The sequence below is a fragment of the Aedes aegypti genome, chromosome 3, assembly GCF_002204515.2.
Source record: "Aedes aegypti strain LVP_AGWG chromosome 3, AaegL5.0 Primary Assembly, whole genome shotgun sequence".
NCBI lineage: Eukaryota > Metazoa > Arthropoda > Insecta > Diptera > Culicidae > Aedes > Aedes aegypti.
Window position 1 is genome coordinate 264,726,835 of NC_035109.1, and position 27,528 is coordinate 264,754,362.

Consider the following 27,528-nt stretch of genomic DNA (forward strand, 5'->3'; position numbering starts at 1 on the left):
GGTACCCAAGTCTGACAGATCGCAGTACACTTTTCACGGCATTCTAGATTAGCTTATCAGCTATAAAATTTTGGGCAACTGCAAGGGACATCGAGGTCTTTAATTTGTCTTTGATTGGGTCTTGCACGAGTGTTTAGATTTCTGTGATAATTTTGACATCCCTCCAAGCATGATTTCGCTGCGACATTTTCCCCGATTAGACTCAACGATTATCACAGTACGATTTATTGCGCACAAATCACACAATCGCGCACAGCAAGATCTGTTTAACTAGGTAGGCCAACTGGCCAACTGTCAAAAAGCTGAAACAACCCATCTTATGACAGACCTTGCTTGTATACATTTGCACTGCGAAATTGTATGCGAGATTCGACTGTGATAATAAGAAATATGGGGTGAGTCCAAATGGGTGCAAAAGTCGCAATATAAAACGTTTGACTTTTACTGTGCGCCTTGTTTTCAAATTACACGTGAGAGAGAGCGAGACAGCACCAACACACGGCGCACAGTAAAAGGCGACAGCGACGGCGGCGTACATCGGCGTGGAGAAAATTTAACATAAAACAATCGAAAATATTAATTATGAGATGGTATGCGTACAAAACCAAAATAAAAAATGAAATCTCATTTCCAATCTATAAATTACAATCTTATGATTAAAATAGAGATCAATGAAAATTTCAAGCATCAAAGGTTGGATGTTTATATAAAAAAAACTCCAAGTTTCAACACTAGTAAAACTATCAAATCCACGTTGATGCTATTAAGGGGCGATCCATTTATTACGTAAGACAAAATTTAAATTTTTCAACCTCCGCTTCCCCCATGGTAAGACTTTTTGTATGAAAATGAAAAATAAATTGTATGGCACGTAAGAAATCTCAAACCCCCCTCCCCCCATAAACCCTTGCGTAATTAATGGACGGAGCCTAAGAGTTATATCCCAACATTATGAATCAAACTTTTATAAACAAAGTTGCAGAAAAATAATACAATTTTGTGCAAAATTTTGTTTGTGATTTTGTAGAAGCTTATTAGACGTTTTGTAACTTAAAGCATATTTTTGGCGTTCCTATTTGAATCACCTAAGGGGTCATCCATTAATTACGTAAGGGTTTATGGGGGGAGAGGGTATTTGAGATATCTTACGCATCATACAAATTATTTTTAATTTTCATGCAAAAAATCTTACCATGGGGGGAAGGGGGAGGGGATTGAAAAACTGCCAAAATTAATATACAACGGAACTATAACTAGGTAAGTTACAGATGCTTTTATTGATACATATTTGAAACCATTTTTAGAATGCATTTCTTTGAAAGATGTTTCGCGTGTTACTTGGGCTTGATTACCCTTGTGGATCCTGATATCCCAGTGTGGCTTCTGCGATTCCGGTGTAAATCCTAGTGTTTCAGTGTAAAACCTGGTATTCTAGTGTGCGTCCTGCGACTTCAATATGAACTCTGCGATTCCAGTGTGAATGCGAAGATTCCAGTGTAGATCCTTATATTCCAATGTGGATACTAATACTCAAGTGTGGATCCTAGGATTTCAGTGTAGATCCTGAGAATACAATGTGGATTCTGGGATTCGAGTATGGATGTTGAGATTACAGTGTAGATGCTGGGATGCTAGTGAGGATCTTGGTATTCCAGTAAGGACCTTAAGATTGTAGCATTGATTGTAGATTCTCGTGTTCTAGTGTGAACCCTGAAATTAAAGTTTGGATCCTGGGATTTATGTATTAACCCTGGGATTACAGTGTAGATGATGGGATTCCAGTGTGGAACCTGGGACTCATGTGTGGATTCAGCTATTTCAGTGTGGTTCGTACGATTTCAATGTGGATCAAGGCATTCAAGTGTGGATTCTGAGATTTCAGTGTGGATTTTAGAATTTCAGTACTACAGTATGCAACCTGGTGTTTTAGTATGGATTTAAATATTGTAGTGAAATTGTGGGATTGTTGTGTGGATTTTAATATGGATCATGGGTTTTCAGAGTGGGTCCTGGGATTGCTGAGTGGATACTGGTATTCTAATGTGGATCTTGGAAATTCATTGTAAATCTTGGAGCTCCAGTGTGGATCCTGAGGCTCCATTATGAACCTTGGGGTTTAAGTGTGTATCTTGGAACTCCAGTGTGAAGCTTGCGATTTTAGTGTGAATCCTAGAATTTCCTATGTCGATCTTAGGATTTCAGTGTAGAAATTTGGATACAAATGAAAATTTTGAGTTTCCAATGTAGATCCTTGGATTTCACTTAAGATCCTAGGTTTCCAGTGTGAGTCCTGGAACTCCAGTGTGAATATTGTGGCTTCAGTGTGGTTCCTGGGACTCCAGTTTGGATCCTGGGATTCCAGTGTGGATGCTGGGTTTTCAATGCGAATTCTGGGATTTCAGTGTCAATTTCCAATGTGAATTTTCAGAAGCCTATTTGGATGTAAACTTCATTCTCAACGTAATGAATTGAATTTACGAAAACAGAGGTCACTGAAATGGAGGTTTCAGTGTACTATCTTGGTTCAGTGAGCGTTCAGCGTATAATCGCATATCAGTCCTATCGCTGTCTGGAATCCCATCCCATTAAGCCTGATATGTGAATCATTGCAACGTTCTACTAAACCGCAGTCATCGAGTGGATTTCTTTTCCGAAACAACTAACGAAGAAGCGTATGCCAATCGAAATTGAAAGTTGTGAAACCAATCGTCGTCGGTCAAGGCTTGGCAGAACACGCCGTATAAGAGTTGTTTACCGATAGTTCGGATACGACAAGCTTGTGTTCATTGCTCCGTGACGGATGGCCGCTCAGGAAGATCCACTTCGCAGTAGTTTTTTGGAGGAAGTAGAGCGGAAACCACCCCTTTTCGGTGAGACGGATTTTATTGAACCCGAACTGTGGAATATAATATACCAAACGTTGGGCGCTGTTATTTAACTGTTAATTAAATCATCACATTAGGGGAGTTTTGCTTCCTGTATCCAACGACGACAGTTCTATGTGTGGTCAACTAATTAGTGTATGGAATAAGGTGCTCGTTAGGTGAACAAACACTGAGAATGATCCGTGAGAAAATCGGGACTCAACGGTTAACCCTAGGAATTGAAGTAAGTGATTCGTTGTAATAGAGCCATAAAACTAGTTACACTCTGAACCTTAACAAAGGTTCGTAAATTGTGTTTTTGTCTCTACGATAACTTAATAGACATATTGGAAATATAATGCGAAATTTATTTCTGGCGGCACAAGTATATGTATCAAGTGGTTGGCGTTAAGTCAGAGTGGACTAACTGACTATTTTCGGTTTAGGGACTAAGCTTCGAATCCCGAATTATTTATTCTTTTTTAAATTATTTATTCTTTTTTAAGAAAATCATTCTTACTTAATATAAGAAATTTTCGTTCCGTTATCATTCTCTCCTTTCGACGTTTTATCCCTTCGACCTTTAGTCGTTTCAGCTTTTTGGCATTCGACATTTCACCTTTCAACATTTTGTCACCCAACCCTTGTATAGCCAGAAATAACTACCACATCACAGTGGTTGATATGTAAATTTGTTGTAACAATTGATATTAATTGATAAACACAACACTTAAACAGCACCTTTTGAACAGTGTAATGCAGCTGATTCCATGGCAATTTCCAATCCGAAACACAATCAGGATACGGCAAGTCTCACGCCAACCACAATCCGATCACGAACTCCAGCCAATCCTGCACTGTTGAGTTGCACCTCACAGCAAACACTTCCAATAGCAACACCCAATCCGACGTTCCGGAAGTCTATCCCGCGAACCAATAAAGCACCCAGATAATCTAAGCAAGCCGAATACGGTTGATGGCACACGTTAGTCCGATATGTTAACTATCGACGGAATCTTCCCGACGCGGATGAGTTCCACTGGTGGCGCGCCGTTATCAGTAAGTAGCTAACTGACTGACTCGCCATTCCGTGCAGTAACTTTGATAAGCCAATCGAACTGAACTGTTCGAATAATTAGCATTTTCGGGTGCCATTGTGGACATCGTGCAATAGTAAATTCCAGAACAGTTGGTTGAGTGATTCGAGTGAAGCACCAATCGTAGTCGGGGGCCTTCCTTAGCCGAGTGGTTAGAGTCCGCGGCTACAAAGCAAAGCCATGCTGAAGGTGTCTGGGTTCGATTCGTTTCAGGATCTTTTCGTAGTGGAAATTTTCTTGATTTCCCTGGGCATATAGTATCATCGTACCTGCCACACAATAAACAAATGCAAAAATGACAACTTTGGCAATGAAAGCTCTCAGTTAATAACTGTGGAAGTGCTCATACGAGGCAGGCTCTGTCCCAGTGAGGACGATAATTCCAATAAGAAGAACCAACCGTATACGTAAATCGATCGTACTAATTCGGCCTTATGTAGTTAAGTTGTCTCGAATGGCAGAAGTTCAGGCGGTTCTAGTGCGATCGGGTTATTTGTTTACGTTACTACTAAGCTTTGGCAGAGCGCCGTTTCACCGTATGTTCGCATTTGGGCAAATGTTAAACATTCCAGGTCATAGGTTATGCGAATGACATCAGAAGTCTGCCACACGTTTTGCTTTAGTGTAACAGTAACAACTAAGAGTTTGTTGGAAATTTTTAGCGAACAATGTAGAAGTGCTCATAAGCTGAGAAATGGGATCTGGCCCAGTGAGGACGTAATGCCAAGAATAATATAGGGTAACCATTTTAAAAGAAATACAAATAATGGGGCACATATCGTATCCCATAGCTACACACTCCTAAACTCATGTGATTTTACTTCCAGCACAAAACGCAAATCGCATAGACGTTACCTTTTCCAAATTGAATGGAATTTAGATGATGTAGTTGTAGCTATTCAAAATAATATTTCTCATCAAAGTTTTGCTACACTTTCTAGAGTACGTTTTGTAAAGGGTTTATCAAAGAAAAGAAATTCTGTTCGAAAATTTATAACGTAAAAAACGGTGCATTTGATTGAAATGATGCCCTCTAAGAAGCTTTGTGAAATAACAAAGGTAATAAGAAAAAGTCAACTCTCTAAAAACCGATATGGAAGGGACTATCATGTTGAGAAGTGATCGAGTTATAGAACACAAAACCAGTGCGAATGCGATCCAAGGGACCATCGAGTTAACCATGAAAATCAACTTCTACTATGGTTCTCTAAATCTATATCGAGATACAAAATATCGAGTAAGAGAGAGTTGACTGTATCTATAAAAAAGCAACTGCTGCTCGTGACGATGGGTACAGGAAAAGTTCTCCATGGATCGGAGAAAGAGAAAACAAACTTCTCACAGCTGCGGAAATGTGCAGTTATCTATTTTTCGCTTTGTTTTGTGGACGGGTAAAATCGCAAGGCAACTGATCGCTGAAAATTGCTGAGAGGGATAAATCCATTATCGAGAGAGTGAGTTAGAATTCGGAAGCCTGGTTATACACATAAAGTTTGAATTCTGTGACAAATTAAGCTGGCAAACTTGCATGCAAGTTGGCTGAAATAGTCATTTTTTGCATTTTCAACAGTCAATATCTCAAAAACTAGACGTGCTATGATATTTCTGAAGACGGTAATGGGTTCAGCAACCCTTAATTAAGTGAATAGCGGTATTTTGGTGCTGGAGACAAAAACGTGTTCCGCAGTGTAATGGACATATCGACATACGGAGAGAAAATCGGGAATGGGAATCACATCGAGATATCGAGATAAGGAGGATATCAAGATATGGAGAGTGAATATGTATGCAGAATGAGAAAGGACCGAACAAATCTTAGACATAGGGAGAGATATCGAGATGTAGAACATAGAGATCTGGAGAGATCTGGAATTTCAAGCTGAGAAAATGTTGAAGTCAAACTTTTGCTGCCGATTTCCGTTTTCAGAATTTCTATTTTTTTTTGTGATCAACCCATACAGTCGACTCTCCATAACTCGATATTCAAGGGACCATCGACTTATAGAATTATCGAGTTATAGAATATATCAACACAAAAAATCACAAAATCGAAGAAACAAATTTCTATATTTCCAATACATATTTGATCATTTCTGTAAGAAAGCAATATTATTTTGTTGATAGTATTTTACAAACTATCATTTGAAAACTTTTTTCGAAATGGTCGAAAAATCACCTTACTTTACTAACATTATTTTCATGTTTTTCAACTTTTATTACAACTTGCACGTATTTATTCACCTCCAAACATGAATTAGACCAAGTTTTCACAAATAAGAATGACTTCAAAATACATATCGAGTTATGGAGAGAAATTTACCTCTCACGTGACATCGACTAGTGGAGATATCGAGTTACAGAAATATCGACTTATGGAGAGCGCGATGTATGGAAATTTAAAGGGACCGAAAAATCCATCGAGTTATAGAGTATATCGAGTTATAGAATATCAAGTTGTGGAGAGTCGACTGTAAATTGCGGTTGGATCTCGTGTCGAACGACAGTCACCATCATGCTTCCAAAGAGAAGAAGCAAATTTTGAAACTGAAAGTGTTAGGGGTCATGCACAAATTACGTCACGCTCCAAGGGGGGGGGGAGCGTGACAAGCCTTAGAAATTTTTCGGAGGACTAATACAAAAAGTGTGACAAGGGGGGGGGGGGATGGAGGTGTCGAAAAAGTTGAAATTTAGCGTGACATAATTTGTGTACCATCCTTTAGAGGAAAATTTGCGAATTCGATTTTTCTTTTACCAGTGAAGATGTCCGAAATAATAGAATTTCATTCTACCTTTCTATAAAAGCGATGCATTACTTCCAACATTGAATATAATGTATAGTTTAGGATAAAAATCGGATTCACCTAACAGATTTTCCTAGTTTTCAACTTAATGGATATGCTAATCCCAGGCTTCAGAAATTATGGATTTGCGGCCCTCCGCTTGTAGCTGGCTCACTTGATTGTGAAAAAACATTAAAGTGAGCTTGCGACAAGCAGAGTTGCCTCGAATCCATATTTTGGGAGGCAAGGGTTCTACTACCAAATTTCTTCTTTCCATCTCACGATATTCATGTTCTGTCACACATGGCTATCTTAAGCCACTATATTCATGTTCAATAGGTAAAGCAGTCAGTTTTCATTATTTAAACTTCAGACATTCATGTTTTGATTCACACGACAATGTAATGCTCATACCGTGAAGGAGCACTTTCAGCAATTGTTGAATAGAGAAAATGGAAATGTAGCGAGGAACAAGATGAACATTGATGATGACGATCATGCTGTGGACCCGCCAACCATAGGAGAGGTTAAAAAGGCTACCAGCGAGCTGAAAAACTTTAAGGCTGCTGGGAAGGACGAGATCCCGGTCGAGCTTCTCAAGCACGAAAGTGAACAGCTTTAGCAATAGATCCACCGAGTACTTCTGAAGGTATGGGAGGACGAAGAATTGCCCATCGGCTGGTTGGATGGCCTCATACGCCCAATCTACAAGAAAAGGCACAGACTGGAGTGTGCCAATAACAGAGAAATTACCCTGCTAAATTCGGCGTACAAAGGAGCTCGAGGAGTCCTTCGTCGGCGAATACCAAGTTGGTTTTCGTGAGGGCCGTTCTACAACGGACAAGATGTTTAGCTTTCGAATGATCCTAGATAAATGCTGGGAGTATAACTTGCAGACTCACCATCTGTTTATTGATTTCAAGGCGGCGTACGACTCAGTGAAAAGAAATGAGCTGTGGCATATGTTGTCTGAACATGGTTTTCCGGTGAAACTAATTAGGCTGATACGCGCTACGCTGGATGGTTCGAAATCAAGTGTTCGGATCGCAGAACAGTTGTCAACCTCGTTCGTGACGTTAGACGAGTTGAAGCAAGGAGACGCACTCTCGAATTTACTGTTCAACATTGCACTCGATGGTGCTATTAGGAGATCTGACGTGCAGAGAAATGGCAATATTATCACAAGATCGCACATGCTCCTTGTCTTTGCGGACGATATAGACCTAATTGGAATCGATCGCAGGTCAGTGGACGAGGACTTCGTGCCTCTGAAAAGGGAGACAGCGAGGATAGGCCTGACCATTAATTCTACCAAAACGAAGTACATGGTTGCAGGTAGGAATAGAGTCAGGCTTGGTGGTGTAGATGCTAAGGTAGTGTTTGATGGGGACGTGTTTGAAGTTGTTGAAGAACTTGTTTACCTTGGAACACTTGTGACATGTGACAACGACGTTTCGCGTGAAGTGAAAAGACGTGTTGCGGCTGCGAATAGGGCCTTTAACGGACTACGTAACCAGTTAAGGTCCCGCAGCTTGCAAACGGAAACAAAACTCGCCCTGTATAAAACATGGATTCTTCCGGTTCCCTGTATAAAACATGGATTCAACGGGCACGAAGCGTGAACGTTGAAAAAGTTAGACCGGAAAGCTCTCAGTGTTTTTGAGCGTAAAGTGCTGCGGACGATACTGGGTGGGAAACTCGAAAATGGTGTGTGGCGCAGACGCATGAATCACGAGTTGTATCAAGTGAACAAAGATGCGAATATTATCAATCGTGTAAAATACGGCAGACTTCAGTGGGCTGGTCACTTAGTGCGAATGTCGAAAGAAAGAATTGCGAAAATAATATTCAGCAAAGAACCAGGTAGAGGTCGGTGGCTTCGGGGATGACCACGAATACGCTGGCTGTACGCAGTGGAAGAGGACCTGGCGACCCTAAACGTTCGAAGCAACTGGAGAAGTTTCGCCCAAGACCGACGAAGATTGAGCTCTACGATACGCCCGGCAATGGCGTGACGCTACGCTGTAGCCATCAAGGTATCAAGGTAGGTACCATTCATTGTGCAATCGATTGGAAGTTTTAATTAACAAAAATGTGAATATATATGGCGATTAGAGTAACCCAGACACATCAAAATGCAAAAATCTCAAGTTACACCACCCAATTGATTTTATTAGGAAATTTGAACGGAATCTGTCAATTTTCAGATTCGGGGGGGATGAGGTCTCAACGAGCTTGAAATTTGTATGAAATATCGAGAGAGTGTTACACCATAAATTGAAAGAGCTGGCCATTTTGCATGAAACCATTTGACATAAGGTCGTTTGGCATAACCATCATTTCGCAAAATGGCTTTTTGGCATAACCAAAATAATATCCCTTCTTTCAAAAGAAAAGAAATGTTATGTCATAAACACTATCCACTCGCTTAGATTCAGTATGAATTCATCTGTAGACAATATTTTCTTGATTCTTTATTCTAAATACTGAATATGAGCAGTTACAACTAGTGATCCGTAATATGAACCAGAAACTGATTCTTTGTCACTGTTTGTCAAATTATGGATCACTTCTAAAGAAAGTAGATTTCTGCCATTTAAAGCATTAGGTTTGAAATTTTGATGCAAAAGCACTAATGATAAAACACGAACAACACCAAAAGCATCCTATACCTAAAAAACAATGCGCTCTCGGGCTAGGCATTGGATATATATAGAAAGCGTTGTGTTTGGATGGGCATCTAATTCTCCCGAAAGAGGTGCACTTTGCGAAAAAGGACCACGTGATTATTGAGCTGAAATCGAATTCATGTTAACTTCTGCGTTCATGAGTCCTCTCATGGCGTAGGGGTAACGCGCCCTAACTAGAGATCAGGGAGTCGTGAGTTCGATTCTCACTGAGAAGACGTGTAACTTTTTCGCAAATCTTCACATCAATTTGTCCATCTAATCCAATTGCAAATTATATGTAATGTTTAGCTTTTCGGTAGTTGTTGAACTTTCACTCGGCTGGTTGGCCGTAAACCACGATTCATAATTAAAAACAAGTATCAAAAGCAGTATTATTTTTTCTTATGAACAAATACAAATACAAAGACCGAAAATATTTCATGTTTCAATTATTACAGTGCAATATCATGAAAAAATCTAAAAAAAATCAGAGCTGCGACTTATTTAGAGATTTAATATGCTTGAATACAATGACAACTATCATGGTACAATGATCGCGAGCGTGGTTTCTCAAAAATGTTAACTATCTGAAAAGCGTCTACAGGTAATTTTTTTTTATTGATTCTTTCCTTATTCCTTCTCCTACTGTCCCTAAAAGGACGCTTTATCCTTGTTTATTGTTGTCTATTACTTGCAATAAAATGTGACTCATTGTTAACTTTGCAATACGAATGCATTAAGTAAACAATCTCTTGATTTTACATACTGCTCCACAACACAGCGTAACTAAAATTACATTTTTGCAATCCCGTTGCAAATCAATCAACTTTTCATTGTGAAGTTGATCAACATAACGGCCTACTTTTCCTACCAAAAGAAACAGTACTGAAAAGTGCTACTTTTCAGCACTCTTTTCGGTGCTGAAAAGTAGCACTTTTCAGTACTGTTTTCGTCAACCGAATAACCCAGTGTCCCAGTCTCTTCATGCCATGCTTATTCTGGGCGGCGTGTGAGTCGAGACGAGTCGTTCTCACCTCGGGTGACGTGAGGCGACTAGTGTAAATCACTTATGTAACGAGTCGACACCTCACCGACTAGTCTTACCTTACATGCCACATAGGATAAGCACAATTGCATCTGATTCTTGAGTTTATTCTACATCTGGCGTGAGGTGAGGATTGTCGGTGTCCTACAGCGAGGTGAAAATTCTCGACTCGAGCGAAATGACTTTCCATTTGATTTACACGGCGAGTCACTTCACTAAAGTCTACATCCGTTGTGCGATCAGGTTCCGACACAGCTTGGCGATTCTGATGTGGGATCGGATCGTCCAGCATTTTCTTACCTGTTCATTCCTCTAATAGGGAAGATCTGCATGAAACCCATGGGAGCGAGAAAATTTGTGACATTCATGGGTACTACTGTCACAGCCTACGTGATTGAAAAATACTGAATTGAAACTATTCATGGCTGTATGCCTATGTGGGTTCTCTTGAAATGTTTGCTTGTGCTTTTAGAGTTCATCCAGTTGAAACGGCATTTTTCGAAACAGCAAAAAATGTTGTATGCAACTCGTTGCAAAACTCGATTTTTTCAGCACTCGTTGTATTTATCCAACTCGGCGAGCCTCGTTGGATAAATGTACAACTCGTGCTGAAAAAATTATCATTTTGCAACTTGTTGCATAAATAACTATTTTGCGTGTCTCAAGGATCAAATAATGTGTCTCTAGTAGATTTGGGGTTACTGTATCTAATTCCATTCTCAGAAATGTTCCAGTACGTCACAAATTTTAGTCGTCAAATATGAATAAAACACGGTTTTCTATCATGCTCACATGAAATTTAAAGTATTATTTATCTTTTTTTTATATATTTTTGTAAAGCATGCTGAAAAGCATAGCATAGCATAGACTATTTTTGTAAAGCATGCTGAAAAGGACTTAAACTTTCATTTCAGACAAAATTTGGTTGAAATTCCACGATTTAATTTAGATTAAATCGATTTTTTGAACGTGCTTGCAGTCTCCATACAAAATTTTTTGTTTCTCTTATGTGGAAAAATACAATATTTTTCTAAACCATACCAAAACAAATTCTTAAGCATCGAAAGTACAACGAACTTTGTTGTTAAGTATTGTTATACAGCCATTCCATGAAAACCCGATCTAGATTGGAAATCGGTTAAGCTGTTCAAAAGTTATGATTTTTTTTAATCATTACAAATCTAATGCGCTGAGATCTACAGTGTGTGCCGATGAAAAATGAATGATTTTTTATTTTGAAAAAAATATATCTCAAAAACTAAAAAACATACCTCGCTGAAAATTTGACAGTTTACGTTAAATTTTCTGAACTTTTAAGAAAAAATGAGAACAGCGATAGCCCCTTTGGTCCCGAGGCCTTCAAAACACGAAAAAACGGAAACTCTTGAGTTTTTTCATGTAAAAAACACAATTTTTGTGAAATTTTATATTTTTCCCGAAAAGTCAAAATCTTTAGCCTTCATTTCGTCCAAAAAGATTGAAAATCGGTCAAACGGTTCAAAAGTTATAATTTTTTAAAAATAAAAATTTTTCAAAATCGCGATTTTTCTGGTCACCCTATTTCGGAAATGGTCACCCTAATCAAAAAATCCAAAAATACGTGTATCCTTATTTCGGATAAGGAACAAAATAGCAAATTTGCACGGAATTCGGAGACCCACTAGATCGGTTTTTTATGGAATGGCTGTAAATACATGTTGTTTGTTATCTGTGGCAAATTAAACATATAAATTGCAATACAAACTAGCATTAAAGTTGGCTGAAATAGTAAAATATTGCATTTCCAACAGCCAATATCTAAAAAACTAGACGTGCTATGATATTTTTGAAAACGACAATGGATTCAACAACCCTTTTCTAAGTAAATAGCGGTATTTTGATGCTTGAGACAAATACGTGCTCTGCAGTGAATATATCACAATTTGATTCATAATAGACGAATTCCATCCAGTATGAGCCGAAAAAAATAAAAATTGTGCTAGATAATCTTCGATTTGCTGTAAATTTTGCACATGTTTTTGTTATGGTGAAATAGGTGTTTTCCATAGAAAAATGGATCATTTTGTTTTGAGAATAGCTTTTGCAAATGGCCTATAACTTTACATGCAACTTATTTGAAAAATTCTTACTCCGTAACTGTTGATTTTAGAGAAAAATGTTCTATGAAGAAGTTTTAGTGAACCGTTTGGACTATAAGAAAATATTATACACTGAAAAAAGATTTTATTGATTTTCATAAAAAAAAAATCAAAAATAAAACCTAAATTTAAAACTACACAAAGAACCCATTTGTAATATTTTTTTTTAATTTTCGCTATAGAATCTTGATCGTAAACAGATGTTTGGGACAAAGTTTCATGATAGAGAAAATTTAATAAAAAAGTTTTTCTAAGAACAACTTTTGGCCGATTTTCAAAATGTCGATGTTTTGTCAAAATGAACACGTTCTGATGATACAATAAGAATCTTGAAATTATTCTGAACCATAATGATTATTTGAAACACTTCTCTAGAAGTAGCCATTTCCAAATTATCTAAAGTTTAATGAAAATTATATTAATTATATAATATAATAGGCCATTTTCATTAGTTATTCACGATTCTCCATCAAGGAAAATAAGTAACTGGAAAGATATATGGTCTTTACTGTCGAAAACGTATTATTATTGATGGAAAATCGCGAATAACTAATAAAAAATAGGCCATTTCATTTTTTTTTTTTTTGCATTAAACTTGATATAATTCGAAAATGGTTACTTCTATTAAAAATATCCATATCATCATTATGGTTAAGAATCATTTCAACATTCTTATTGTATCATCAGAACGTATTTATTGTGATAAAAAAATTGAAAATCGACAAGTTGTTCTTATGAAAACGTTTTTATTAATAATTTCTCCATCATGAAATTTTGTCCCAAACATCTGTTTAATGTCAAGATTCTATGGTGAAAATAAAAAAAATATTAAAAATGGGGGTTTTGTGTAATTTTAAATTTAAGTTTTATTTTTTTATTTTTTATGACAACAAATAAAATATTTGTTCAGAGAATTTTTTTCTTATATCCCAAACGGTTCACTACAACTTCTTCATAGAACTTTTTTTTCTAAAATCAACAGTTTCGGAGTTAGAATTTTTCAAATAAGTCAAATAAGCATGCAACAATTTATAGGCGTTTTCCAAAAGTTATTCTCGAGTCAAAATGATCGATTTTTCTATGGAAAACACTAATTGTATCATACCAAAAACATGTGAAAATTGATAGTTTTTATTTTTTATGCATTTCTGAGTTAATATTACACACAAAATAGTTTACTAATCGAAGTTTCAATTTGAAACGATACGATTCGATTTTAAAATTCAATGTTAGCTGTGTTGTTTTATTGAATTTAATAAGATGGATTCAACACTAAATTATAGATCATTTAGTGTCGAATCCATCCGGTGGGGTCATGATATAAGCAAAATTATTGTCAATAGTGAAGTAACCAGTTTAACTCTAAAAAGTATTGGGCATTTAATTTACCTAGTTTTAGGCGCCTACTGAATTATTATGTTCGAACTGCTTTGTCGTTTAGGGTAATGGTCTTATTTTTGACTGTATAAGAAATTAATTTTGGCTCCAATCGAATGTAAGTGCTGTGTAAAAATAAATAATTTCAGAGTCCAAAATGTATTTGGGGTGCCCAATATAATAAAAACAGTGCTTCACATTTGAATTATTTCCTACGTATTTTAGTCTATTTATGACCATGGGAGCATTTTTATCTCATAGAGGAACTTTTTATTAACGTTTTGGTATGTTCATTGCGTTGGTAATGCTGCGCAATTTATAAATTAAGACAGAAGCCCAAAATAACTTCTTTAGAGTTCTCACCGAGAAGACGTGTAACTTTTTCGCAAAAATTCACATCAATTTGTCCATTTAATCCAATTGCAAAGTATATGTAATGTTTAGTTTTTCGGTAGTTGTCAAACTTCCACTCGGATGGTTAGCCGTAAACCACGAATCAAAATTAAAAACAAGTATTCTTTGAAGGGTCCAAAATATGACCGCTACCATACTGTTTGTATGATATGCTTGCACTGCGCATGGTGCAATTAACCGATTGACAATGGGAAACCGAAGAAATGCGATTTAACGGCTTGAACTTCTGTTTGTAACGAATTGTAGCGGTTGCAAGAATGAACCGATTAAATTTAATTAATTTCATTCAAAATAGAGACATTTTCCATGCACAACGGTCTATGCAAGTATAAAACATTCCTTTATGTCCAACTGGTTTATTGATTTAAACAGGGAAATGTATTTGAAAATGGTCCACAGGGTTCAAAATATGTACGGATTTAAATTACATTGGTAACTAATTCCTGGTTCCTAATTCTGCAGAGGCGTGCACGATGAAAACAAAGCTTCGATAGTGTTGGCACAAGAGCTGTCAGCAACCTCTATATTAATCACAATCAAAACAAAGAATGTGTTTGCTTTCAAATATGATGCATATGACAGCGTACGATAGACAACGGATCAGTTTTGCTATTATTATCAATATTTGATTATGCGCAGTTCTTAAACGGTCGACACACATGAATTAGGCGTACAATTGAAGCGAGAACAGATTTGATTAAACCTGACAGTAGCTCCTTATGGTTTCAATGTCCGTCAAATCTTATCATGACTTCATAATCTTAATTAAATTAACACAAACATCATACAACGTTGCATTACTTGCAAAAAGTCGTCAAAGTGCTCATACCCTTCCGTTTATATACAATCATGATATGGTGATATTCGACGTTCAAGTACAAGTACGATTATCATTTTTGCGAATGTGATAACGGACCTTTATCACAAGAACAGCGAAAGGAAACAGTCCTGCAAAAAATGGCAAACAATGTAAACACAAAATGACAACACTTACGGCCACGTGCCGGATCTCCTGCGGCGCGTTTCGGACGAGAAGTACCCATCGTCGTTGAGGTAGTCGTCATCGCTCCACTCGACATGTTTGTACCCATTGCTGCCACTGTTGATGCTGCTGCTACTGCTGGCCCCACTTTTGCCGCCATTTATGAGAGAACTTGCCTCCATAGTGGAACAACTACTGCCGGTGGTCAGACTGCTCTGCCTCTGGCCATTCCGGTTGCGGTATTTGATCACATGGACATTGGATTGATGCCTACCGGCTCCGGCACGATGATGGTGAGGAGCATGGCCTGACGTCATCAACCGTCGAGACTCCCCAAGGTACGTCGACGTTGAAGTGTTTGCTTCACAGGTACTGGTATTGCTGCCTCCACTGCCTCCACCACTTCGGCCACCTTGTCCACCGGGAGGGCTCTTCTGCTGCGGAGCCCGTCTTGCTGCGATCGTCGACGTCGACTGGGTCGATTCAAGTTCGCCGCTATTGCCGTTGTTGTTGATTATGTCATCCGTGGTGGACGACCGACTGGCCGAACGGGATTGAGCGGAAATTCGCGCCGGAGTAGGCGAAGGCGTGGCCAACCCATACTGGTACTGACCGTGACCGACGGAGCCACCGTCGATGGTCGCCGATTTCTGCCACCAGGAGGACAACTTGTAGTGGACACGTTCTTCCAGTCGTGATCGATGCAATGTCGCAAGGTCAACATCCGATAGGTAAGCCATTTTATCAGATTTGCATGAACGATCAGCACGACGAGTTGACGGTTGTGACCACCTTGACTGAATCACAGGCTCAATCGGTGGTCGCTTTTTGTTCTTGCACTCACTCACGATGCGATCACGATCTGCTGCTGAATTGTTCAGCTAAGCGTAGCCTTAGCGAAATACGTTTCCACTATCACGACAACCAGTCCATCACGATAGGAACTATTATTCCCTTTGTAGAACCGAAACAAATTACACCCGAAAAAAATCACTTTAAGTATTCCGAAATCACTGATCTAGCTCACTCTGCCGTCAACATCTGTCGAATAAATGATTCAATAATTCAAAATTGAGATAATTTGCGGCTTTAATCGTTCGTTCTTCATTATCAGTAAATGGAAAAAACAACCATCAGCGCCATCTCCCGATCACTAGCCCAGTCTGCAATACAGTGACGGACGAAACATTATGACCTTCTCACTCGAGTTTTTCTCCATCGTATAATTGCTATATGTTTGGCATTTTGCTATCGTAGTTATGCGTCTGTGATTTTGTTTTACTTATTTAATATTCCATTTTAACAATGACACATTTACAGAACATAATTATAGTAAAAAAAATAGAAAGATCATTAAATGTTCTATAGGCTAATATTTTCAAAGCTAAACGATCACTTCGACATCTGGTGGCTAGTAGGAAAATTGTCAAGAAAGAGGTTGAGTTGAGAACGCACCGTGTGCAGCATGGGAAGGAGCACACAATTTACACTTTTATTCGAAATAGTTATTTTATAGACGACCAGAGAGCATTGAAAAACATGATAAACTTTTTTTCCTTCGAAAATGTACAGGCCCGGTCAGTGCTCGTGTACGATTAGTGCGATAAAATTTGAAAATTTTGTGTTCGGCAACATAGGTTATAAACTTCCGGATTCTTTGTTAGTGGTTAAATTTGTTGTGAAATCACGCGTATCGCAAGAATAAAGGGTTAAAATGATTATGCCCATGGAAAATAGTTCAATAATTCATTGATTATGACCTAATTTTTGGGTTGAAAAATTGAATTTTGGACGTAAACAAACATTTTCAGTGGCATTTCTCGCCTTCTTTTCCAGCGACCTCTATGATGGTGGCGCATTATATTTGCCTATTCAAAAAGAGCCTGGACAATATGCCCCAGTATCAGTATAATATGCCCTACAACAAACGGATAGTATGCCCCATAATATATGGACAGTATGCCCCACATCAAAGGGGTTATATGCCCCAGGACTGTCAGCTATTTAAGCACGCTAAAAATAGCTAAAGAGCTTGCTCGAGATAAGATGGCATCAAGGATGGGGCGTATTGCCCACAAATGATTAGTTGTTTGAAATTGAATATTTTTCGATGAATTCTTTTTTTTAGTTATTCCAGCTAATGATACTCGTTTCTATTTAACTATTAATTGCTTTTATGTTTTTGCCATTTAACCCAAAATAATACTTAAACAAACTGCGTGAAAAATTCGACTTTTGATACTTTTTTCATTAAATCTGTTTTGCTGCATGATAAAGCTGTCATATTCGCATGGAAATTCTCGGGGGTCGTTCATACAAATTTTAAATTTTTTGTGTGGTCAAATGACCACGATGGGGGAGGGGGTGGTCTGAAATCCCAAAAAACTATCCACGTGGTTAATGAACAGCCCCTCATGAATAGTAAGGAATCCCAGTTAAATATCGAAGGGGGGCGTAGAGCCCGGGTGGGGCGTATAACATCGACTTACCCCACTGAGTATTGTGCAATTATTTATCGGGACGACGATCTTGAAAACCTCTAAAAATGCTTGTAGATCGTCGCATTCACTTCAAATAATTGTGGTGTCTTCAGCGCGTTTATTCATGATTGTCCAAGGAATAATCGCGCAGACGACGATCTACAAGCATTTTTTAAAGATTTTTTCGCCACGCAAAATACATGTGGGCTGCCGCATCCGGCTCTCGGCTTAATTTTGTGTGACACGCGAGTTTGAAGACTCTTTACACATTTGGCCTGGTTTGACGGATCTATAAACTTGAGGTTAGAACATAATAACTTCTATTCCATGATTTTTTTACTATTAACAAAACTAAATTTCGATCACTATCAGGCATCTCATTGTGCCCCACATAATCATTTTGAAACAAATCTAAATTTTCCCAAAATTCTACGCATTCATGGGTAGGATACGCATAATCCTTGAACGGATTCTCAATAAATTAAGAAGATTTCTCACAAAATCTTGGAAAAGATTTTGGAAAAATCCTAGACATGATTTTCACAGTAAATATTCTAAAAATGTGTTGAACAAAATTTTCGCTGAATCTATAGCAGGATTCTACAAAACCTAAGTAGCATTTTCCATTGAATCCGGGACATAAATATCACACAACAGGGGTCGTCCATAAATGACGTAGCTTTTTAGGGGGGAGGGGGGGCTTTACGAATATGTGACGATGCACATTGGGGAATTCCGAACCCAAAGGTGGAAAAAATTGATAACTTTCACAATAGAAAGATAAAAAATAAGTTTTATAGCTCATTCGAAAGTAAATTTTCTCAGGAATCGATTAGTGATGGTTTCATGAATGTGGGATCACTCTGGGATAAGCTATGGTGCCCGTTTTGCCCCAATTCCTTGAAAATTTTAGATTTTCATGTTGTTTTGAGTAAAACTATTTTATTGTGGAGATTATTTCCCATGAAATCCATCCTTTCTAGTCCATTCAACAATGTTTCACAATAAACTTTAAAAAGATGGAAATTTAGGGGATTATGGGGCCAAATGTACAATGAAATATTTTTGAAGAGGAATTTTTGTTTTAAATTTTTTCAACATGTTTTTTATTGAAAGAAGTTCTAAAATAGTCAAATAATCATGAATATACACACTTAGATCAAATTACCGAATTCGGTAATTCATTTACCGAAATCTCAACAGCTGAACGATCGGTAATCGGTTTATTATTATTTATTATTGTTTATTCTGTATCTGATACAATATTTAAATCATAAAACATAGGAGATTTTGGGGATCTTTTACACATAAACAAAAAAATAACCAAATAAAAAAATCAAAAATGAATCTATCAAGAAACCATCAGCCGTTTTTTTTCTGATTGCAACAAATTACTCAGGATCAGATTAGTTACTCAATCATTACTGTAGCAATTTCGTTAGAGTCAAATTGCATTTTACAAGAAATTATTCGGGAAATAATTTTGTCTTTTTATATATGTTTGGTATTACAATATTCCAATTGCCATCATACACTACAGAAAAAGTTATCATAATAGTGAAAATGCAGTTGTTAATAATGCTCAATTTTAAATTTTTCCAAAATCGATCATTCATTTCATTAGTATGATTTATTGTTACTATGTTTGTTATGTTGCCTCTACATTTGCTGTTAACAGATTGCTTGTTAGTTGACATCAATGTTCCTCATGGTTAATTTATTTAATAACCATGCGGATTGGATTACCGAACAGCTCAATATAAGCGTCAATTTATAAAGAAATTATTTCCTTGTTTTATATATTTCCATAAAAAAGCCCGAGCAAACTTGAATAACAAAAAGATAAATGTCATCAGATAGCAAGCATTTTATATCTTAATTTGTTTTTGTTTTGATTGAATAAGCAGGCAACATAATAAACATAATAACAAAAAAATATACTATTGAAATGCATAATTGATTTTGAAAAATATTTAGAATTAAGCATTATTAACTACTACATCTTCAATCAAAATGTGCCATATTGAAATATATGGAAGACTTAGTTTGTTTATGATCACTTTTTCAGTAGTAGGGTGCAGGCAGAGCTACTTGGGCACTTCCACGCAATTTCATTATTATGAAATTTCTTCAAATTGCAATTTCGTTCTCATAAAATTTCTTCAGGTATGATTGTGTAACTAATTTAATTCTGAGTGATTTGTTTCAATCAGAAAAAAAAACTGCAGATGGTTACTTAATGGATCCATTTTTAAGTTTATTATTTGTTTGTTTTTTTTTTATTTGTGTGTAAAAGATCCTTATAATCTCCTATGTTTTAGGATTTAAATACTGTATCAACTACTGAATAAAAAAATTAGTACATAATAAATTTAATTCGGAGATATCTGTTCAATTAATTATGAAAGAAATCGTTTTTAGGGGAATTGGGCCAAACATAGCTAAAAAGCTATATGCTCCCACTATCTCCTATCAATGAGGCTAACGACAATCGATCATTTAGATCAATATCGTTTACCCAAACTATCGCACATCGTTTGGAAATGTTTGGAATTTGTGATATAAGAAGGTAAATTATTCACAATATTTTGCACAGAGCATAAATAATGATCATACATATTCTACTAATTTTAATACAACTTATTTCTGCAAGATATATCCATGTTTATTTGACTATTTAAAAATTTATTTCAATATAAAAACACGTTAAAAAAATTAAAACAAAAATTCCTCTTCAAAAATATTTCATTGTACATTTGGCCCCACAATCCCTCTAAATTTCCATCTTTTTATAACGTTCTCTGTGAAACATTGTTGAATGGACTAGAAATAATGGATTTCATGGGAAACAATCTCCACAATAAAACAGTTTTACTCAAAACAACATGAAAATCTAAAATTTTCAAGGAATTGGGGCAAAACGGGCATTATAGCTTATCCCAGAGTGATCCCACATTCATGAAACCATCACCAATCGATTTCTGAGAAAATTTCCTTTCGAATGAGCTATAAAACTTTTTTTCTATCTTTCTATTGTGAAAGTTATCAATTTTTTCCACCTTTGAATTCGGATTTCCCCAATGTGCGATGTGTGACGAGGGGGAGGAAGGGGTTCTAGCTAGTGGACGCAGCATTTTAAAAAATGTCGGTTAAAAAAAGGCGCTGAAAAAAATGGAACACATTTATTTTTATCAAAGTTATTTTTCTTTGTTTCACTTACAAACTTGGGTCATAAAATGATAATTCAGCTTCAAAACATTCATGTTACAGAATTGAAAAAAAAAATCTATGAAATTGTAGATTTTCTTGATGAATGCAATCAAACATATTTTTTAAAGCTTGAAATAATTATGTGAATATTATATTACATTCGTGTCTAAATTATTTTTTTTTAAATAAACAAAATAGAACTTTAATATATTAATTAAAAATCAGTGCTTTAACGACTTGGAGAACATTATTTTCCCTGATGGCTTTATTTCTTCAAGAAAGACAAATTATGCTCGTTTTGGCAAATATTACATTGAAACAAGATATTTATTCCGTGGATTATGCATTCAATGTTGCAGGAAATCTCCACCCAATCAACTCAAACATTTGTTTTGATATCTCAAGAGCATTAAAATAGCCTGAATATTAATGAGGACAACAGACGAGTGTTATCGAAATTGCTCTATCATTCAATTTCGTAATAACTAGGTAACTTGAATAAAGAATATTTTTATTATATAATTGTTGTAGTATAGGTTGTGTAAGATTATTTCAGTATGGGGTACAATAATGAAGTTCAGCTGAAATATGAATAGAGATGAATACCTTGTATAATAATCGCTAACATTTTCTAAACGTTCCAAATATGTAATATTTTCTATATCTAAAAACAAACCACTAATGTAACGAAATTTCTGTTCAATATATTATAAAATATATTGTACCCTAACTCGTTACTGTTAGCTTAATCAATCAAATCAAACATTTCTAATTTTTTTTCATTTTCTATTGTAAACTTTATTTTTATGGTAACAAGAGCTGATGTAGAGTAATTTGGAAAACAGCTTGAAATAAACATATTTCCTGTTTAAGTCACACAATTTTGGTTTCCAGTTTCATCTAGGCTAAGTAAGTTGCAGGGCTTTTGAGGGCTTCTATCGAACTGTTATTCGTTAGATTATCCTTACGTTTCAGCCAGTAATAAATATCAAACTTTGTATTGAATTCCAATTTATTGTTTCAGCCCAGACGCTAAGAAAAACAAATTTGAAAAAATATAACGATGAGGGGGATGGGGGGGGGGGTTTGCTTACTATGCTACGTATTTTTCGAGGGGGGGGGGGTATCATCCTTTGTGACGAAATGCTACGAGGGGGGAGGGGGTGTAAAAAATCTGTGAAAAAATGCTACGTCATTTATGGACGGCCCCACACTGAGTAGTGTTAGAAACTCAGGTAGATTTATACAAGAAATGTAATTCAAATAATGGCCGGCCTAGCACAGGCTCCATTGCAAGGTTTTAGCATGAATTTTGTGAGAGATTGTTACTAAATATTAAGCATAATTAACACAGAATATTGCGCAGTATTCTTCCAAAATATTGAGCAGCATTCTTTTAAAATGTTCGGTAAGATTTCTACAGAATACGGGAAATGATACTCTCATATCTCTGGGAGTGATAATTTAATGATAGAGTTAACGGATCGGTTTTGGCCAGCCTAAGAGAAAATATCCATAAAAATTATATGGGAAGCCCTATTAATACAATGAATTAATCCATAGTATGTATGAAAAATATCGAAACTGAGCTGAAACTATTTTTTCGCCTCGAAAATAACGTTGGTCAATATAGGCCACAAAAACCAGTTTCTACCAGATATTTAACTTTGGTTCCTAAATTGGTCAATCACATTGATTTCTTATGAGAGTGGATGAATTAGGAATACCCTGGCAAGATTAGTTGCATAGGAGAAATTTGTTTTCTGATAATGAATTATTTTTGTTATGTTTTGAATCAATTCGGACGAGTGAATGAATGTGGCTCTATAATGTGAATGTAATCTATTGAGCACCAAAGGTTCTATGCTGATTGGCCAAAACCGGTGCTTCTACCCTACTAGATAATATTCTGACAATCTGGCAGATAGCTATCAGATATCAGAAACAGTGAACTTTGGGGCAAATGTGGCACCCCTGCTTTTTATAAAAACGACAAAATATATTTATCTGACAATATGTTCCCTTATAGTTCAAAATACAACGATCGAAACATGACAAAAATTGCACAAACATTTCACGTAATTACATCAACTTTTGTATAAACCAGAAAATTTCCGTGATTTTTTCTAAGATTAAGTTGTTTTTAAATAGCATAGTAGTGGGGATGAACCTGCCTACGGCAGAAAATCCCTACAATAAAAAGTAATTCAATTCAATTCAATTCAATAGCATAGTAGAAGGTGAATTATAAACAGGTTTTGCTTATGTACGATACATCGGTCAATTATTGAAATGTTGTTGTTGTGGTATTTGAAAGAAAAAAGTATTTAGTTTTACATACAAAAAACAGGTTTGATTGAAATTTATACGTATTGGTCAAGTGTGCCACTTCTTTGATAAACACAAATTGTTTAAGAAAAATTTATTTAAAAAAAGACACCAGAAACCACTGAAGTAAGGAAAAAGTTGTTTCGCACTAAAAGTGATTGTTCTTCCAAAATTCTATAATAGCATGGTTTACACGTTTTAATTACTGTTTTCTTATCTACACCAAGATTTTAACGTTATTAGTGTAATATTATACAAATCCTCCAAAACCCATGGTAATACATGGTATGGAATGGAGACAAAAATAACAATTTCAGTTATTCGAATTCACTAAAAGAGAGCTCCGCATGTGATAAACCATGTTATTATGCATCCTCTCATGACGGCCCTCAAACTTAAAATATGATTCAATTTACCAACTTTTCTCTGCTTTAATAAATCGAAAATACAGAAATTTTCATTACACGTAGAACTTCATGTGATATTTATTCAGTGGCCGTCTTACCCCATATTGCTGATACATTTGCCCCATAGTGCTGAAAAATACGATACTCTGAATAATGTATGAGAAGCTCCAAAATTAATACTTTTTGAAGTTATTTTTTTTTTAAATTACACAGTGCTTATGAGAAGATAAGAAACTAACATCATGACGCTCAATTGGTGGGTTTGATAAGCTTGAATAAAATTTGAATACACATTTATTTTAGGTGGCACACTTGCCCAAAATTCTGCTATAACCAGATCACATTAAATTCAATATCAGTGGTTCCCAACCTTTTTGAAGCTCCGACCCCCTTTGAACAACAACAAACATCACGCGGACCTCTGAAAATGTATGTTCTTAAAGTCAATGTTCATGGTAACCTGTCAAAGATCTCACGATAATTCAACAGATACTGGGCAGCAAAAACCTTGCCTGTTATCTACCATAGATAATGCAACATTTCCACTGTGACCAATTGGAGGTGTTCAATAAGAAATATTGCAGGAGTCTACCAAGTATCATTTCTAGAATCCGATCGAAAACTTTCATATTAGATATTGAAAAAATCCAATAGCAGGGTTAAGAATCACTTGGGCACCTTTATGATACTCGCTAAAAGCAAACAGTAATTATAATAAAACAATTAATAATAATAATAATAAGAGTAATCTGATAACTTTCAGAATAACCTTGCCAAGACGAATCAAAAGTGCCGAGAGTAAGAAAGGCCTCCCTACTCAAGTAGATTTCTACAAAATATTTCTCAATCAATTACATTGAAAGTATGTTGTTATGTTGTAAAAATAAACAAAATGAGTTATATTTGTAAAATGTGTAAAATATCATATATCTACAGCTTAGTTATTTTACAGTTTGCAAGAGAGTATAATAATTTAAAAATTATTATACTCGCTTGCAAACCATTAACTAGATAAGAGATTCCTCACATCATCAATCAATTTATTCTCAAAAGCTTCGCGAACCCCATGAGTAGCCATCACGGCCCCTTTAGGGTTCCGCAGACCACCGGTTGGAAAGCCCTATTCCACAGACAAACAGACGTAACATTTAGAACAGATATCTCTAAAACCCATCGCCCAGTTTACACCATCATCATCTGGAGAGCAAGCTGCACGAAACACTGTTTCGCAGATGGCGATAGTGTGAAACGTCCAACACGAAGAAAATCGACACGCGCGCCTCTTGTTGTAAGATTTGTAACATAGCGATTTTATAATGATCGTTTAATGATTGGTCGATGGGAATTTCACCAGTGTTACGTCTGTTTGTCTGTGCCTATTCTATACACAGTTCGAACGAAACGTGTAAATTTCTGAGACATATAATGCACATAATTGGAGCGTGAAATATCATGGATATTTACATGATATAACATGTAAACTTCAATTATATGTCATGTAATTCAGCAGGATCCTGTGTGATTACATGACATATAACACATTCTTACATGATTTCAGTCTTAAATTTACATGACGACAGGTTTACATCGCATGAATGAAGTTTACATGACGTGTAATCTTCATTATTTTTAACTGTGTACACTATTGTCACAAAGTCCAGAGCACAACAAGGGGTACACAGTTCGAACGAAACGTGTAAATTTCTGAGACATATAATGCACATAATTGGAGCGTGGAATATCATGGATATTTACATGATATGTCATGTAAACTTCAATTATATGTCATGTAATCCAGCAAGATTCTGAGTGGTTACATGACATATAACACATTTTTACATGATTTCAGGCTTAAATTTACATGACGTCATGTTTACATCGCATAAATGAAGTTTACATGACGTGTAATCTTCATTATTTTTAACTGTGTAAGAAGAAAAAATGACACAACACCATTTTTGATGAAAACGGGTTTAAAATTTTTCTCTAATTTTGTTGTTTATACAATTTGTATAGGAGTGAAAGTCACTTTTTGAATATTACATTATTTGCCCGGCTGAGCCGAAAAATCACCTAAAATATGATAGCTTAAATTTTTTATAATTGTCCAGTATATTTATCAAAAAACGACAATAGCGTCACTTACATTCTAGTGCTTTTTATGCCCTTGATTTTGGCTTAATTTTGTTTACTTTTACAAAAATGCTGTTAATATTTGTGTACTAAAATAATTTGGCCCACTGTGCACAAAACTGTTGAGTGGACATCACTTTACTACGGAATCCAGTAAATTTTCTATAGATGAACAGCAAAGTTACAAAATGAAAATATTTTAGTTTACTGAAATATTCCGCTGTTTTGATTGACTTAGTGTTAGTGGTTCTGCTACTGACTTTCTAAAAATTCCTTCTCCTTGTATAAAACCATCTGACAAAATCCAAAATATCCAGGCCCTGCACAGTTTGTTCTCATTTGATTTAGAAGCACGATCAAAGTAAGCGAAGAAAAACATCCCATATGTATCGCTCCGTAATCGGCAATGTTTCGTAAGTTGCAACAAAATTGATAAATAGCAGCAATCAACGAGAGCCCTAAAGAGAGAGCCATTTTCTCGCTTGTTTACCATTAGGGGCAGATGTTTTATTTTACTTATACGATAAACAATCCCTAAACTACCAAACAATAGTGTCCTCCAGGTTTGAAGCTTGTTAAGATGAGGTTCATCATGGATTGCTATCCCCCCGATCTAATGAGAGCTACACTGCCGTGAGTCGCAAGTCAGTCCCATCTGTAAGAAGTAGGCATTGAGAAAATGGGCTGTGAAGTTCACAAACTTATTTTCCATACGAAAATTCCAAAAATTCCTGAAGAGTCAAACATGTTTGAATCTCAATGAAACTTCCACAAATAGCTTTTAACTCCGATACCTTTCTGAGAAAAATATAAAAATAATCAAAATACTGTTAATTTTTGAGTTACATGGTGCGGAAATCTGTAGTGGGACTGATATGCGGTTACTTTTCATTATGAGACAATCCAACTTGGTGTTTTTGTCCTAATTCTACCGAAAAAAATATGTTTCCTCGTTAGCGCATCTGAAAGATCATATGAAGACATGTTCAAAACTGGTATCAACTCAATTTTGCCGAAAATGCAGATGGGACTTACTTTCGTTTCACGGCAGTACAGCAGTATATGATAAACAGGCTCTCATGATGTGCTGCAAATCATGATTGTTGCAGAGAGTGATAAATGAGAGATTCGGTAAAATGAAACACCGTAATTCCGTCGAAATTCAACGGATTCGGTGAAATTAATCCGTTAATCTACTTCACCGAACTTTTCAGCTGTTGAGATTACGGTGAAATTCACGAATTCCTGTAAAATAATTTAAGTGTGCATATTTATTTTTGCGAACTCGCCTTAGAATGTCTCGTTCCGGTAAGTAAATGCTGGGAAGTAGTTAATGTCGCCGTGAGTAGTATAAAATCCATTGCAACGCGTTGACAATTGTGTGCACAAAATTGATGTAGAAGTATTTAAACCATTTGTTCACCGTTATAATAATTTTATACTTTTCATTATAAGATAAAACTCTGAGGCTATTTTGGATCAAAAATATCAATATTAACGCTATTTGGTACTAGTAGTATTGTCATAGGTGTGGACTAGGGTGGCCCATAGTGATCAAACTACAAAAACCTTAAGTTACAAATCGTTACAACGCATTATGCAAA

General features: G+C 36.1%; 1 protein-coding gene across 4 annotated transcripts in view; it reads right to left on the reverse strand.

The window, feature by feature from the left end:
• The window catches only part of LOC5573757 (NAD kinase), a 94,793-nt gene that overhangs the window by 24,581 nt on the left and 42,684 nt on the right, over nucleotides 1–27,528 (reverse strand). For all 4 annotated transcript variants that reach the window (XM_021852966.1, XM_021852967.1, XM_021852969.1 and 1 more), the window contains exon 2: nucleotides 15,379–16,407. In XM_021852966.1, the coding sequence (XP_021708658.1) occupies nucleotides 15,379–16,106 (728 nt within the window). In that variant the 5' untranslated portion in view covers nucleotides 16,107–16,407. The remainder of the gene's footprint in view (nucleotides 1–15,378; nucleotides 16,408–27,528) is intronic.